Source organism: Notamacropus eugenii, chromosome 5 (assembly GCF_028372415.1).
Source record: "Notamacropus eugenii isolate mMacEug1 chromosome 5, mMacEug1.pri_v2, whole genome shotgun sequence".
NCBI lineage: Eukaryota > Metazoa > Chordata > Mammalia > Diprotodontia > Macropodidae > Notamacropus > Notamacropus eugenii.
The window spans coordinates 236,405,144-236,421,172 of NC_092876.1; the positions used below are offsets into that span (position 1 = coordinate 236,405,144).

Below are 16,029 nucleotides of genomic sequence, written 5' to 3' on the forward strand. Positions count from 1 at the left end.
CCAAGATAGCAGAGTGATTGGTAATTGCTATATCCCTCCCTTTGTGGACCTGGAAGAACCCAGAGAATATCTCCCTGGGAAAAATCCTGGAACAGTGGGAGAAGCAAAAGGGGTAAACGGTCTCTTAGCCAGTGAGTCTAGGAAAATGGCTGAGGAAGGTCCCTCTTCCTGTGGCTGAAGGAGACCACTACAGTACCAGAGCTGTCCCAGACAGCCTCACCCCAGTAAACTGGGAGAAGATCCTAAGCCCCAGGGGAGTGAAGCCTGCAAACATCAATACCAGGACCACAGGTGTGCCTCAGCACCGCAGGCGAATCAGGAAGACACTAGCACAGATGGGATCACCAACCACTGAGCTTGCCTATGTTCTACCTCAGCAGAGGAGACCTCCTGTGGCCAGACCACTCCTCCCCCACACTTAACACAGCGAGCTCCAGGGTAACTCCGGGGAAAACCAAAAAAGACTTTATCTGGCCTCTGCTTTCGAACACCAACCAGCCCAACACTAGGTAAGCTGCAGCATTTTAGCTTCTAGCTGAAAGAACCAGAGGTCACAACACACAAGGCCTCAAGTTTTAATCACAAGAACTGTGGGACAGTGCCCCCTGTGCCCCAGATGCAGAGATCTACTTTAAAAGCCAGGAAAAGGGTGATCATCATAAGTAAGAAGCAAAGCAGAAAAGACCATAGAATCTTTCTATGGGGACAGGGACCAAAACACGAAAAACCAAAGAGGTCAACAATGAATTGGGCATGCAGCTGAAAAAGCCAGAAAAGAACAAATTGAAAATTCCCAAGTAAATACCAAATTAGAAATACTGAAAATCAAAGGAGAGATTAATAAAACTGAAATTAGGAAAACTACAGAACTAATCAATAAAACTAGGGGGTGATTTTATGAAAAAACCAATAAAATTGACAAACCTATGGACAATTTCATTAAAAAAAACCAAATTACCAATATCAAAAATGAAAAGGGTGAACTAACCTCCAATGAGGAGGAAATTAAAACAATAATTCTAAATTACTTTGCTCAACTGTATGCCCACATATCCGACAATCTAATTAATCTGGATGATTATTTTAAAAAATATTAATTGCCCAGATTAACAGAAGAGGAAGTTGAATATTTAAGTAATTCCATCTCAGAAACAGAAATTGAACAAGCATCAAACAACTACCTAGAAAAAAATCTCCAGGGTCAGATGGATTTACAAGTGAATTCTATCAAACATTTAAATAACAGCTAATTCTAATACTATATAGACTATTTTGGAAAACTGCCAAAGAAGGAGTTCTACCAAATTCTTTTTATGATACAAATATGGTTCTGATACCTAAACCAGGAAGAGTCAAAACAGAGAAAGAAGATTACACACCAATTTCTCCAATGAATATAGATGCAAAAATTTTAAATAAGATACTAGCAAAAAGAATACAGCAACTTATCACAAGAATAATACATTATGATCAGGTAAGATTTATACCAGGAATGTAGGGTTAGTTCAATATTAGGAAAACTACTAGCAATATTGATCATATCAACAACAAAACTACCAGAAAACACATGATTATCTCAATAGATGCAGGAAAAGTTTTTGACAAAATATAACACACATACCTATAGAAAACACTGGAAAGCATAGGAATAAATGGAACTTTCCATAAAATAATAAGCATTATCGACTTAAAACCATCAGCAAGCATTATATGGAATGGGGACAAGCTAGATCCATTTCCATTAAGATCAGGGATGAAACAAGGATGTCCACTGTCACCACTGTTATGCAATAAGGTATTAGAAATGCTAACTGTAGCAATAAAAGAAAAAGAAATTGAAGGAATTAGAATAGGTAAAGAAAAAACTAAGTTATCACTCTTTGCAGATTGATATAAAGAGGTACTTAGAGAATTCCAGAGAATCAAGTAAAAAACTACTTGAAATAATAAACAACTTTGGCAAAGTTGCAGGTTACAACATAAACCCACAAAAATCATCTGCATTTCTATATATTACTAACAAAGCCCAACAGCAAGAGATAGAAAGAGAAATCCCATTTAAGGCTATGGTAGACACTATAAAATATCTGGGAGTCTACCTGCCAAAACAAACCCAGGGACCATATGAACACAATTACAAAACATTTTTCACACAAATAAAGTCAGATCTAAGTAAATGGAAAAACATCAGTTGCTCGTGGGTAGGCCAAGCTAATATAATAAAAATGACAATTCTACCCAAATTAATTTACATAATCAGTGCCATAGCAATCAAACTACCAGAAAAATATTTTCTAGAGCTAGAAAAAATATCAAAATTCATCTGGAAGAACAAAAGGTCCAGAATATCAAGGGAATTAATGAAAAGAAATGCTAGGGAAGGTGACCTAGCCCTACCAGATCTCAAATTGTATTATAAAGCAGCAATCACCAAAAGCACTTGGTACTGGCTAAGAAACAGAGGGGCAGACCAGTGGCACAGGTTAGGTACTCAAGACACAGTAGGCAATGAATATAGCAATCTACCGTTTGATAAACCCAAGGACCCCAGCTTCTGGGATAAGAACTCACTGTTTGACAAAAATTGCTGGGAAAACTGGATAACAGTGTGGCAGAAACTGGCACAGATCAATGCCTGACACAGTACACAAGAATAAAGTCCAAATGGATACATGATCCAGGTGTAAACACTGATATTATAAACAAATTAGGGGAGCAAGGAATAGTGTATTTGTCAGACTTATGGAGAATGGAAAAATTTACGACCAAACAAGAGATAGAGAACATTATGAAGTGCAAAATGGATAACTTTGATTACATTAAACTGAAAAGTTTTTACACAAACAAACCCAATGCAACCAAAATCAGGAGGGAAGCAGAAAACTGGGAAAGAATTTTTGTAACTAGTGTCTGTGATAAAATATATAGAGAACTGAGTCAAATGTACAAGAATACAAATCATTTCCCAATTGATAAATGGTCAAAGGATATGAACAGGCAGTTCTGAGAGGAAGAAATTAAAGCTATCTATAATCATATAAAAAAATGCTCTAAATCACTATTGATTAGAGAGATGCAAATCAAAACAACTCTGAGGTACCACATCACACCTATCAAATTGGCTAACATGACAAAACAGGAAGATGATAAATGTTGGAGAAGATGTGGGAGAATTGGAACACTAATTCATTGTTGGTGGAGCTATGAGCTAATCCAACCATTCTGGAGAGCAATTTGGAACTATGCCCAAAGGGCTACAAAAATATGCATATCCCTTGACCCAGTAATACCACTTCTGGGACTCTATCCTAAAGAGATCACAGAAATGGGAAAGGGTCCCACATGTACAAAAATATTTATAGCAGCTCTCTTTGTGGTAGTCAAAAACTGGAAATCAAAGGGACGCCCATAAACTGGGGAATGGCTGAACAAGTTGTAGTATATGAATGTAATGGAATACTATTGTGCTATGAGAAACAATGAACAGGAAGACTTCAGAGAAGAATGGAAAAACTTATATGAACTACACCAGGAGAACTTTATACACAGCAACAACCACAGTGTGCAAGGAATTTTTCTGGCAGACTTGGTACTTCATTGCAGTGCATGGACTTAAAAAATTTCCAATGGACTCTTTGAGGCAAAACGTCCTCCACATCCAGAGAAAGAACTATGGAATTGAATCACAGACAGAAACAGACCATTTTCTTTTGTATTATGTTGTGTTTTCTTTTATGGTTTCTCCCATTCATTTAAATTCTTCTATGCAACATGTATTTAACAGGAATGTACGTGTAGAACCTATTTAAGATTGTACACCCTCTCAGGGAGGGAAAGGGGAATGATGGAGAGAGAGGGGAAAAAAATCTAAGATATATGGAAGTGATTGTCCTGAAAACAAATAAAATAATTTAATTAAAAAAAAAAAAGATGATGAATAGGAAGACTTCAGAGAGGACTGGAAGGATTTATATGAACTGATGCTGAAGGAAATGAGTGGAACCAGAACACTGTACACAGAATCAGCCACCGTGTACGAGGACTGCTTCTGGTAGACCTAGCTCCTCACAGCAATGCAAGGACATAAAATATTCCCAAAGGACTCCTGAGGCAAAATGCCATCCACATCCAGAGAAAGAACTATGGAACTGGAACGCAGAATGAAGCAGAATATTTTCTCTCATGTTATGTTTTGTTTTGGTTTGTTTTTTCTCATGGTTTCTCCCATCCATTTTAATTCTTCTATGCAACAAGACTAATGTGAAAATGTAGTTAATAAGAATGTATGTGTAGAACCCATATAAGATTGCATGCTGTCTCAGGGAGGAGGGGGAAGGGAGAAGGAGAAAATCCAGGACTTATGGAAGTGACTGTAGAAAACAAATTAATTTTTTAAAAGTGAGGGAAAGGGAAGCTCTATGAGATCTGAGGAGGAATGAAAAAGCTTATAAAAGCTGATGTGGAGAGTAAAATATTAAATCAGTTAGGTGCAAAAAGACTGCCTTGCCAAAGTGAGAGCTCAGTTAAGATTATATAACATAAAACTTGTAGTGGACTTAGGCAGCATATGTCATGATTTTCTTTAGCATTATACCATACATACACTTAGAGTATAGCTCCTTTTCCCTGTCAATATAATTTTCAATCCATTTGGAGTTTTCTGGTGGTTGAATAATGATCATCATTAATTAATCAGATTAATAAAGATCTCTAATTCTGTTACTACATGAACTTTTCACAATTAAAAAACACAATAAACTAAGAACTTAAAAGATTTACCCACGTTACCTTAGAAAAGTCTCTCTGGACCCAAATTTACTTATCTATTAAATGAGAGGGTAGGACTAGTAAGTCAATGAGATCTATTACAGCTCTAAGTCTAAGTTTGGAAGAAATAAATGAGGACCAAAAAGCAATTTTTTTTAAAGAGCAGGTAAAACATCAAATTCCTAAATCATCAGCATGTCACTGCATGTTACTGCCAACAAAGTTCAACAGCAAGAGACAGAAAGAGAAATTCCATTTAAGATAATTGTAGACAATGACAAAACAAGAAAATGATAAATGTTGGAGATGCAGGAAAATTGGAACACTAATTCATTGTTGGTGAAGTTGTGAACTGATCTAACCATTCTGGAGAGCAATTTGGAACTATGCTCAAAGAGATATAAAAATGTTCATACCCTTTGACCCAGCAATACAACTTCTCGGGCTATATCCCAAAAAGATCATGAAAATCAGAAAAAGACATGTACAAAAAAATTTACAACAGCTCTTTTTGTGGTGACCAAGAACTACAAATTGAGGAGATGTCCATCAATTGGGGAACAGCTGAACAAGTTGTGGTATACAAATGTAAGGGAATACTATTGTTCTATAAGAAATGATGAACAGGCAAGACTTCAGAAAAACCTGGAAAGACTGATATGAACTGATGCTGAGGGAAATAAGGAAAACCAGGAGAACACTGTACAGAGTAACTAACAGCCACAGCGTGCAATGACTGACTCTGACACACTTAGCTCTTCTCAGCAACGCAAGGAACTAAAACAATTCCAAAGGACTCATTATGGAAAATGTCATCCACATCCATAGAAAGAAAGTGGCAGTCTGAATGCAGAGCAAAGTAGACTTTCTTTTTTTGTTTTGTTTTCATTCTCATGGTTCCTCCCACTCGTTCTAATTCTTCTATACAACATGACTAATGTGAAAATATATTTAATAAGAATGTACATATAGAGCCTCTATCAGTGTGTATGCTGTCTTGGGGCAGGGGAAGCAGAAGGAGGCACAGAAAATTAAAAACTAATGAAAATGAATGCTGAAAACTAAAAAAAAATTAATTTAAAAACAATAACTGTAAACAATATAAAATATTTGGGAGTCTACCTGCCAAGACAAACCCAGGAACCATAAGAACACAATTATGAAACACTTCTCACACAAATAAAGTCAAATCTAAACAATTATAGAAATACAAACTGCTTAAGGGTATACTCATGCCAATATAATAAAAATGACAATTCTAGATAAGTTACTTATTCAATGACATACCAATCAAACGACCAAAAAGTACTTCATAGAGCTAGAGCAGAAAATGGCAAAATTTATCTAGAAGAACATCAAGAGAATGAATCAATGAAAAAAAATGTAAAGGAAGATGGCCTAGCTGCACCCAATCTCAAACTGTATTACAAAGCAACAATCATCAAAACAATCTAGTACTGGCTAAGAAATACAGCATCAGATAAGTGGAATGAATTAGGTTCACAATATACAGTCGTCAATGATCACACTAATGTAGTTTTTGATAAACACAAATATCCAAGTTTTAGAGATAAGAACTATTTGACGAAAACTGCTGGGAAAACTAGAAAGCAATTTGGCTGAAACGAGGTATAGACCAACATCCCACACAGTATACTGAGATAAGGTAAAAATGGGAACATAATTTAGACATAAAGGTTGATGATACCATGAGCAAATTAGGGGAGTGTGGGCCAGTTTACCTGTCAAATCTATGGAGAAAGAGAAATTGTATGACCAAGCAGGAGATAGAAAGCATTATGGTATGTAAAATGGGTAATTTTGATTTGATTAAATTAAAAGGTTTTAGCACAAACAAAATCAATGCAGCCAAGATCAGAAGGAAAGCAGAAAACTGAGAGGAAATTTTACAGCAAACCTCTCTAATAAAGGCCCCATTTCTCAAATATACAGAGAACTCAGTCAATTTTACAAGAATACAATTCATTCTCTCAATTAATAAATGGTCAAAATAGGCATTTTTCAGACAAAAAAATCAAAGTTATCTATAGTCAAATGGAAAAACTGCTGTAAATCACTACTAGAGAAATGCAAATTTAAACACATCTGAGGCAACAACTCACACTATCAGATTAGCTAATATGATAAAAAAGGAAAATGACAAATGGAAGGGAAGTGGGAAAATAGGGACACTAATGCACCATTGACGGAGTTGTGAACTGATCCAACCATTCTGGAGAGTAATCTGAACTATACCCAAAGAGCTATAAAACCATGCATACCTTTTCACGCAGCAGTACCACTACCAGGTCTATAGCCCAAAGAGATAAAAAAAGAAAAAGGGAAAAGAAAAAAAACTGGTAAATTTTATGGTGAGCTAACTTTCAATCCCATAATATTCTTACACATACATTTTAGCAAAACAACATGGAGATACATGAATAATTTGGGGTTCACTCAATATTTTTTAACTCATAGGCAGCATTTTCAGAGTATATTTCCAATGACGACCTATGTTCAGGAAGGAACAAAAGAGTGATCAATGAGGAAATAAACTATCAAAAAATAAGGTAGACTATACATGTATCAAAATAGCCAGTCAAATTACTCCACTGGCACTTAAGAAATGTAAAGACATGAGAAAGGCCTCTAGCACATAGGCTCTGTGCAGGACATATGAAAACACACAATCAAGAATCACAAAGTATGAAAAGAAATGGCTGGGTTTTAATTTGTATAGATATGGGAAGTATTTATCTTGATGGAGCACAGATACACAGGGCAACAGCCAGTACGTGTCACAAAATGGATGTAAACCCAGGTCTTTCTGCCTTTCCATGCTTTTTTGGCATGAAAACACACTGCTGTTTCACTTCTAATATTGTTGTTTTGTTGTTCATCCTTCATTTTCAAAGAGGATCAATGACCTCACAGGGTTATGTCCTGACTTTCTAATTCTTAATCTTTTAGAATAGTCAGGGTTCAATTTACCACCTAAAAAATATGGCCATTCTGTAACAATTCAAACACACATAAGTCAATTTACCCAAACTGCCACCATCTAAATGAAAAATTGTTATTGCAATAACTCAAGGATCTGTCATTTCACTTACAAAGATATCACAAACTCTGGTGATCATTTAGTGTTGCTGTATTCCAAGAAAACATCATCTTGAAGCTAACCTGGTGAAGAACCATCATGAACTGGGTAGTAGATACCATCCATTATCACAATGTCCATATCTCCAGCTTACCTAAATCTATGAGTAGCTTCTGCTTTATAGGCACAACCTTCAAAAAACTAGATTTTCAAACATGGTTCCCTCATTATATGTATATAGTCCTGTCTGACCAATACTGTGTCAAAATAAGATCATTTATGTAATATTACCAAGCTAAAATTCCACCATATCTTCAAAAATGCTTGTTTTAATGATATATCAATCAATCACAGCTCTTTACAATGTTGTTGCTGTGGAACTGTCTCACTTGTTTTTCAGAAGAAAACAACCAAAGGAGGGATATGACGCTATTTATATCTTTTATTGTTGGCATTAGACCTTTTTTTCCCTAAACCAAAGTAAAAAATAAGCCAGCAAACAGAGATAATTCTCAGCTCAACACACTTACCAACGGACTCAAAGATGAAGAACAGCACTTTGGAACCCATTCTAAGGAACTGTCTAGATTAAAAAGATTTTGTACTTATCATATTTGCATACTAAGAACAGATAACAATACAGATGTCATAAATTCATCAAAATCTAATATCCTTCTACACAAAATCTGATTCACAATTCCATGGTGTTTTTTTTTAATCAGTAAAGTTTTACCAACCTGGTTATCAACTCTAAATATAACATTTCTAATGTCTAAACTAGTAAAATAACCACAGTAAATTCTAACTACAACCCAAGTTCTTGTGGAAAAATAAGCATTCTCAAAATGTCTTCACTAAGTTAACAGATAAAACTAGCACATATTGTGTACTACAACAACTTTCAAACATAAAGAGTCTGTAACTAAATATTTGGGACACTTAGACTGGTGCAATGGATAGAGTGTTTGGCCTTAAGTCAGAAAGATTCATCTTGCTGAGTTCAAATCCGATCTCACCCACTAACTGTGTAACCTTGGGCAAGTCACAACTCTGCTTCAGTTTCCTCATCTATAAAATGATCTGGAGAAAGAAATGGCTAATCACTTCAATTATCTTTGCCAAGAAAATCCCAAATGGGGTCACAAAGGGTCAGACATGACTAAAATAAGTGAATAATAACAAGAGATGAAGAAAGTGGCTGGGAGGTAGGGAGGAGATTAGATATCAAGAAACCCTTTATATCTAATGATCTAATGCAAATTTAAGAATTTAATTCTAATCTTAAGAAGAAACTCCATCAATAGATCCCTAACAGAGTGGCTTTAAATATTTTAAAGAAATCAAGGAATCCAAAGAGTTACAAAGGATTATAGGAAAAGTATGTGGTATAAAAAGTATAAAAAATACATCTGAGCTGGTTCCATTATCTCCAGACCCCATCTGCAATGGATAGATGAACAAAAAACTTTAGTATTAATTAACTGCTTAGCAAACATATCCTGCTGTTGATGTGTTTGTAATATTCAAATACTCACTGGAGAAATCCTGGCTAGGCATCCTCTACCTTCTTGCTTCCATATGATTGTCTAGGATCTATCACCAGTAGTTCATTGGACTGAATTTTTTTTCACTAATAAGAATATTCCACAAGCATGGCATGAACTGTTTCAATAAATGAGTAAAGTGAAATGTTTGAAAGGACTAACAGGATGTTGTTAATACCATAAAGGCCACAGCAACTTAGACCCATGACAACCTGTGTAAGCTATCAGAGCCATGTAGGGGTTGGGGAGGTGCCCGCATTGCCAGTTAACTCGTATGTGTGGGAACACCTGGGTGAGAAAACTTATACCAATACAAGTAGGTACCCCCTCTGCAACTTTCAGTCTAAGAAAACTGCTTATAATACTGAGAAGTTAAGCTACTTGCTCTGGGACACACAGGAAGTATGTATTAGAGGCAGGGATTGAACTCAGATGTTCCTAGTTTCCAGGTCAATTCTTTTAGCCACTACTGTGTGAGCATGTGCATGCAAAAAAACCAATTCTTTAAAAACTGCTCTTAGGATCTGAAAGACCCACCTATTACAATTAATATCAGAAAACTAAATAAAAGCTTTAAAGGACACCAAAGATTCAGATCCCACTGCATAAAAAATTCCATAGAAGTCTTACCAGAAAAAAGTCCACAACTTTGGAAAGAAAACCAGAAGAACTAACCTGCTTATGATATCATGTTGATTTCCTAGAATTCCTTAAACTGAATATATTTCTGATGGAGCCAATCAATGGACACTTTCAATAATATGCTATATTAGAATAGTATAACTATAGAAAATTAAATGGATTAATCTTTTACATAGGACAAGGACCCCACCATGACTTAAAATTCCAAGTCATCAAATAATAATGGGATTTACGTAAAAGCAGAAAAAAATTTAAGTATCATTTTCTATTTTTTTCTATGTGAAAAGCAAAATTATAATTAAGTTATTCAATTGAACAAGTTTACGTACGCATTAGATGAAAGATTCCATCACAGGCGCTTATGTGAGACAAAAAGGCATTTCCTAGTCCCTGTCCAGCATGAGCTCCTTTCACAAGGCCAGCAATATCAACTACATTCAAAAAGGCTGGAATTTTGCTGAAAAATTAAAAAAAAAATTAGTCATTATAAAATAGTACAATAAGATGTTTGCCACCCAATGCACTAAATGACAATATTTGAAACAGCTTAATTTAAACCAATTTTCCTTTCCTAGAAAAATCTACATAATACAGTCTTTTAATACATTCAGATTTTCTCAAGTGATGAAAGGGGGAAGTAATTAAAGAGCCATATGTTTTCCAGTGACTCTCAAGATTAAAAAGCACTAAGAAAATTCCTCAGTCAGCATTACAGTAAACACAACAGTCACACAAAAATGTTAGTCAAATACATGGTACATGAAGTCAGAGATATCCTGAAAGAGTATTTTTATTCACCCAATTCAACAGGTATTTAATTAGGAACCTTCCCTGATTTCAAATACTGTGGTACACACTGGCAATCCAAAGGTAAAAATCAAAAACAGAGCAAAAGTTTCTGTTCCACTGAGGAAAAAACATGTACAAAGGTAAGCAAAAACCAAATATAAACAAAGTACAGACTAATTTCGGCAAGGGAGAACACTAACTACTGCAGGAATCAGGAAAGGCTTCATGTAGGCAATGACATTCAAGTTAAGCCCTGAAAGAAGCTAGGGTTTCCATAAGACAGAGGTGTGAAGGGAGACTATTTCAGGAATGCAGAACAGCCTGTGCAAACGCATTTACATAAGAGGATTTATCTACCCAACAAATCAATTTGTATCATACACAAGCAGCAACAGAGAACAACTACAGCTTCTTGAGCCAAAAAATGACACAGATCTATACTTGATATACTTAAATACCAAACAACCATACTTCAAGGACATAGAATTCAGTTGGTGGGGTCGAGATGGAAGAGAATTAAGAAAAGGCTGTAATAGATTTTGCAACTAATAATCATTTGGTGACTTTGGAGAGAGCAGTTAAAATTAAATGATGAAGTCAAAAGTCAGACTGCACAGGGTTTAGAATCAAAAAAGACAATACTAAGCAAAGTACTGTGTATAGATGGCTTACTCAAGTTTATCCAAGAAGGTGCAGAAAAGAAAAATACAGATATAAAATGATAGCTAGAGGAAATAGATCAAATGAGGGTTTTTTAAGGATGAGGGAAGACAACGGCATGTTTATAGGCAAGAAGGAAGCAGCATCACAAACAATGACATGAAAAAAGCAACACGGAAATATCATCAAGTATATTTTTATTACTATCACTCAACAATCAAGTTCAAAGACTAATAGGAGGACACTGGTAAGCACTTCACTGGTACCCCTGCAATGATAAAAAGCTATCAGCAGAAAGCCTCTAGCACAAGGGGGGCAGTTTCTCTATGAAGAATTTATGGGAATGCAAACAAAAAAGAAGGAAGGAGAGTGGGTTGTGAACTGAATCCTAAGTAACCCACTTGTGATGAGATCACAGGTTCACTTAAATATTAAAGTATCAGGCTATTATGCTTCTGGGTTACTTAGTTATTATATTGTGGCTAAAATTACAGTATGGAAAAGACAAAGACCAGATCACATTCTTTCATTACCTTTACTTGAAGACAGGTAAAAATCAGTATTTCAAAAACTGAGGAAAACCACAGGAAAGTATCCAAGTAGTTGGCAAGGCATTGAACAGATATGTATTAAACATTGTGGGCAAGGAATACTGCAAGACAATCAGTGAATCACCAATTTTAAGAATGGTCCCAACCCTTACAGTATAGCACAGGATGTGGCAAACAACTGTAAGACAACACAATAAAACTTGGTCAGGAGGATGATAAGAGATTAGGGAGCCAAGTGGGTGATGAGGAAATAAAAGTACCAGATGTAAATAGCTAGCAGGGCAGTGGATGGAGCACTAGGCCAGAGTGAGGAAGATCTGAGATTAAATTCAAACTCAGACATTTACTAGCTGTGTGACCCTGGCCAAGTAACTTAATTGCAGTTTGCCTCAGTTTCCTCTTCTGTAAAATGGGGATAATAATAGCACTGACCTCCCAAGGTTGTGAGGATCAAATCCTGGCAAATAGTAAGTACTATATTAATGTTAACTACTATTACTAGCGGTTTTTAAACAGAGAGAGATTAAAATGTAGCTGCTTGGGTCAAAGAAAACATTTTTTTTAAGCCTGGAGAAACCTAAATATATTTGCAGGCAAATGGGCAGAAGCCAATGGGAGAAAAAAGAGAAAGAAAATCAGTGACAGAATAGCAACTGCTGAAAAAGGGATACAGAGCACAGGTTACAAAGGAGAAGGACCACTTCCTCAGAGATAGGTAGAAAGAAAGAACAGATGATCACAGGAAAACAAGATTTTAGAAAACGAAAGAATTTTTGAAAATATTTAACACTCCTTATTTTACATATCAGAAAGTTGAGGTTCACAGAAGTAAAACAACTGTAATAGGTAACAAACTAGAATCTGAACCTTGGTTATCCAATTCCAAATCTAGAGCTTTTTCCATTCTGCCATGCTGATAATATCCATAAGAAGCTTTGTAAATGGATACCATAAGCCAAGGGAGTTCCAGTGGAAACAGGAGAACATCAAATTTTATAAAAGTGAAATTGGGGAAAGAAAAAGGTCCAGATGGCTGATATAAGGAATTAAAGAAGAAGTTAAAATGAATAAAAGGATTCTCAGCAGATGTGCAGAGACTAATCTGGAGTTCTTTTTATTATACCAAAATGGATAACAACACTTGAATTTACCCACTTCACAAAGGATGGTTATAAGGAAAAGTGCTCTGCAAACCTTAAAGTTCTATAAATATCTGAGTGGTTATCCTTATCAGCAATAATTTTACTGCATTCTCCCTTCATCCCCATAGTAAGGCTTCAAAGAGGTAAAGAAAAAAAGAGACTGCCACAAGGTAAACCTCTAGTGCATTATTGCTACTAGGTAAATACACACCTAGTTAATAAGAATGCTCTAGAAAAAGAAAGGAACAACATAAGGCTCCAAAGAACCCAGACCAATGAAACTCAAAAATCTGGTTCAAAATCTGCCTTCTAAAATTTTTGAATGAGTAAAGAAGAAGACAAGACACATGAGTATAATCTACATGAAGGAATTTAAACCGCAGATGATCATTTTCTGGCAAGTTCTGAAGCTCTCAATCACAGATTCAAGAATTAACTTATTCTGCTAGTTAAGAGAACCACAGCAATGTGAGGTTTGCATTTTTACTATTGTTTACTTTAATGAGCATTCCAATAATTATTTTCCAATTGTTCCCTTTTTGTGCGTGTGAAAAAAGGAGTTAGTGAAGTCCTTAGTTTCTTGCCACATTAAGAACTTCTAAAGCTTCCATCTTTCAGTGTAAAATTTTCAGGAAGCAATATAGTTTCACTTTAGGATCAAGAAGCTTAATGCTAAAGTCAGAGACTTGTACTTTGGCCTAGCAGGTTTAATTTTTCAGACTAGAGTATTGGAATTGAAAAAAAATTACATTTCTTGAAAAAACACACACTTGGGGGGCGGGGCCAAGATGGCAGAGTAGAAAGATGGACCTACAGAAGCTCCCCAACATAGCCCATAAAATACCTGTAAAAAAAATGACTCTAAACAAATTCTAAAGCAGCAGAAGACACAAAATGACAGAGTGAAAGAGAATTCCAGCCCAAGACAGCCTGGAAGGCCAACAGGAAAGGTCTATCGCAGCGTGGCAGGGACAGGACCCAGAACACGCTTCATGAAACCACTGACAGCAGCTGCAGGTCCCAGACTGCTCAACCCAGAAAAGCCACAGACAATTTCAAAGGTTAGTGAGAAAGCTCCTTCACCCAGGAGAAGGGAGCGCGGTCTGGACCACCTGCAGCAGTCACTGCAGAGGCAGTGTTCATTTTTGGAGCCTTCCACCTAAAGTCAGAGGGGGAATTGAGCAGGGGATCTGAATCTCTGCCCTGGGATGAGGAGGAGGAGCTGGAGGCAGTTGTGGAAAGGGATTCTACTCTCAGATTTTTTGTTGCTCCCAGACCACAGCACAGGCCAGGAGAGGAGTAAATTCCTCTCCCTTGATTGTGCTACTTTGGAGGAACTGAGAACTTACAGGTCGCCTGGGTATACCCTCTTCTTAACAAAGGACTCAAAAGTCAAGTAACTGGCTGGGAAAATGCCCAAAAAAGGAAAAAAAATAAGACTACAAAAGGCTACTTTCTTGGTGAACAGGTTATTTTGGATGAGGAAGAACAATGCATACTATCAGAGGAAGTCAAGGCTTCCAAAACCTCCAAAATAAATATGCAATGGTCTCAGGCCATGGAAGAGCTCAAAAAAGAATTTTGAAAATCAAGTAAGAGAGGTGGAGGAAAAATTGGGAACAGAAATAAGAGCGATGCAAGAAAATCATGAAAAGCAAGTCAAGAGCTTGCTAAAGGAGACCCAAAAAAATGCTGAAGAAAATAACACCTTTAAAAATAAGTTAGTTCAATTGGCAAAAGAGATCCAAAAAGCCAATGAGAAGAATGCTTTGGCAGAATTAGCCAAATGGAAAAGGAGGTTGAAAAGCTCACTGAAGAAAATAGTTCTTTAAAAATTAGAATGGAGCAGATGGAAGCTAATGACTTTATAAGAAACCAAGAAATTACAAAACAAAACCAAAAGAATGAAAAAATAGAAGACAATGTGAAATATCTCAGTGGAACAACTGACCTAGAAAACAGATTTAAGAGAATTAAAAATTATGGGACTACCTGAAAGCCATGATCAAAATAAGAGCCTAAGACATCATCTTTCATGAAATTACCAAGGAAAACTGCCCTGATATTCTAGAACCAGAGGGCAAAAGAAATATTGAAAGAATCCACCGATCACCTCCTGAAAGAGATCCAAAAAGAGAAACTCCTAGGAATATTGTAGTCAAATTTCAGAGTTTCCAGGTCAAGGTGAAAATATTGCAAGCAGGCAATTCAAGTATTATGGAAATACAATCAGGAATACACAAGATCTAGCAGATTCTACATTAAGAGATCACAGGGCTTGGAATATAATATTACAGAAGTCAAAGGAACCAGGATTAAAACCAAGAATCACCTACTGAGCAAAAATGAGTATAATACTTCAGGGGGGAAAAAAATGGTGATTCAATGAAATAGAAGACTTTCAAGCATTCTTGATGAAAAGACCAGAGCTGAATAGAAAATCTGACTTTCAAACATAAGAATCAAGAGAAGTATGAAAAGGTAAACAGGAAAGAGAAATCACAAGGTACTTTCTAAAGCTGAACTGTTTACATTCCTACACGGAAAGATAATATTTGTAACTCTTGAGACTTTTCTTAGTATTTGGGTACTTGGATGGATTATACACATACATACATACACATACACACACACACACACACACACACACAGAGCACAGGGTGAGTTGAATAAGAAGGGATGATATCTAAAAAAAATAAAATTAAGGGGTTAGAGAAGAATATATTGGGAAGAGAAAGGGAGAAATGGAATGAGAAAAATTATCTCATAAAAGAGGCAAGAAAAAGTTTTTTCAATGGAGGAAAAAAGGGAGCAGGTAAGAGGGAAAAAGTGAA

At 36.0% G+C, this 16,029-nt stretch overlaps 1 protein-coding gene across 1 annotated transcript in view; it reads right to left on the minus strand.

Annotated features, from left to right (window-relative positions):
• The window catches only part of OLA1 (Obg like ATPase 1), a 260,413-nt gene that overhangs the window by 205,944 nt on the left and 38,440 nt on the right, over positions 1–16,029 (minus strand). The window contains exon 4 of the mRNA XM_072612356.1: positions 10,383–10,510. Coding sequence (XP_072468457.1) covers positions 10,383–10,510 — 128 coding nt within the window. The remainder of the gene's footprint in view (positions 1–10,382; positions 10,511–16,029) is intronic.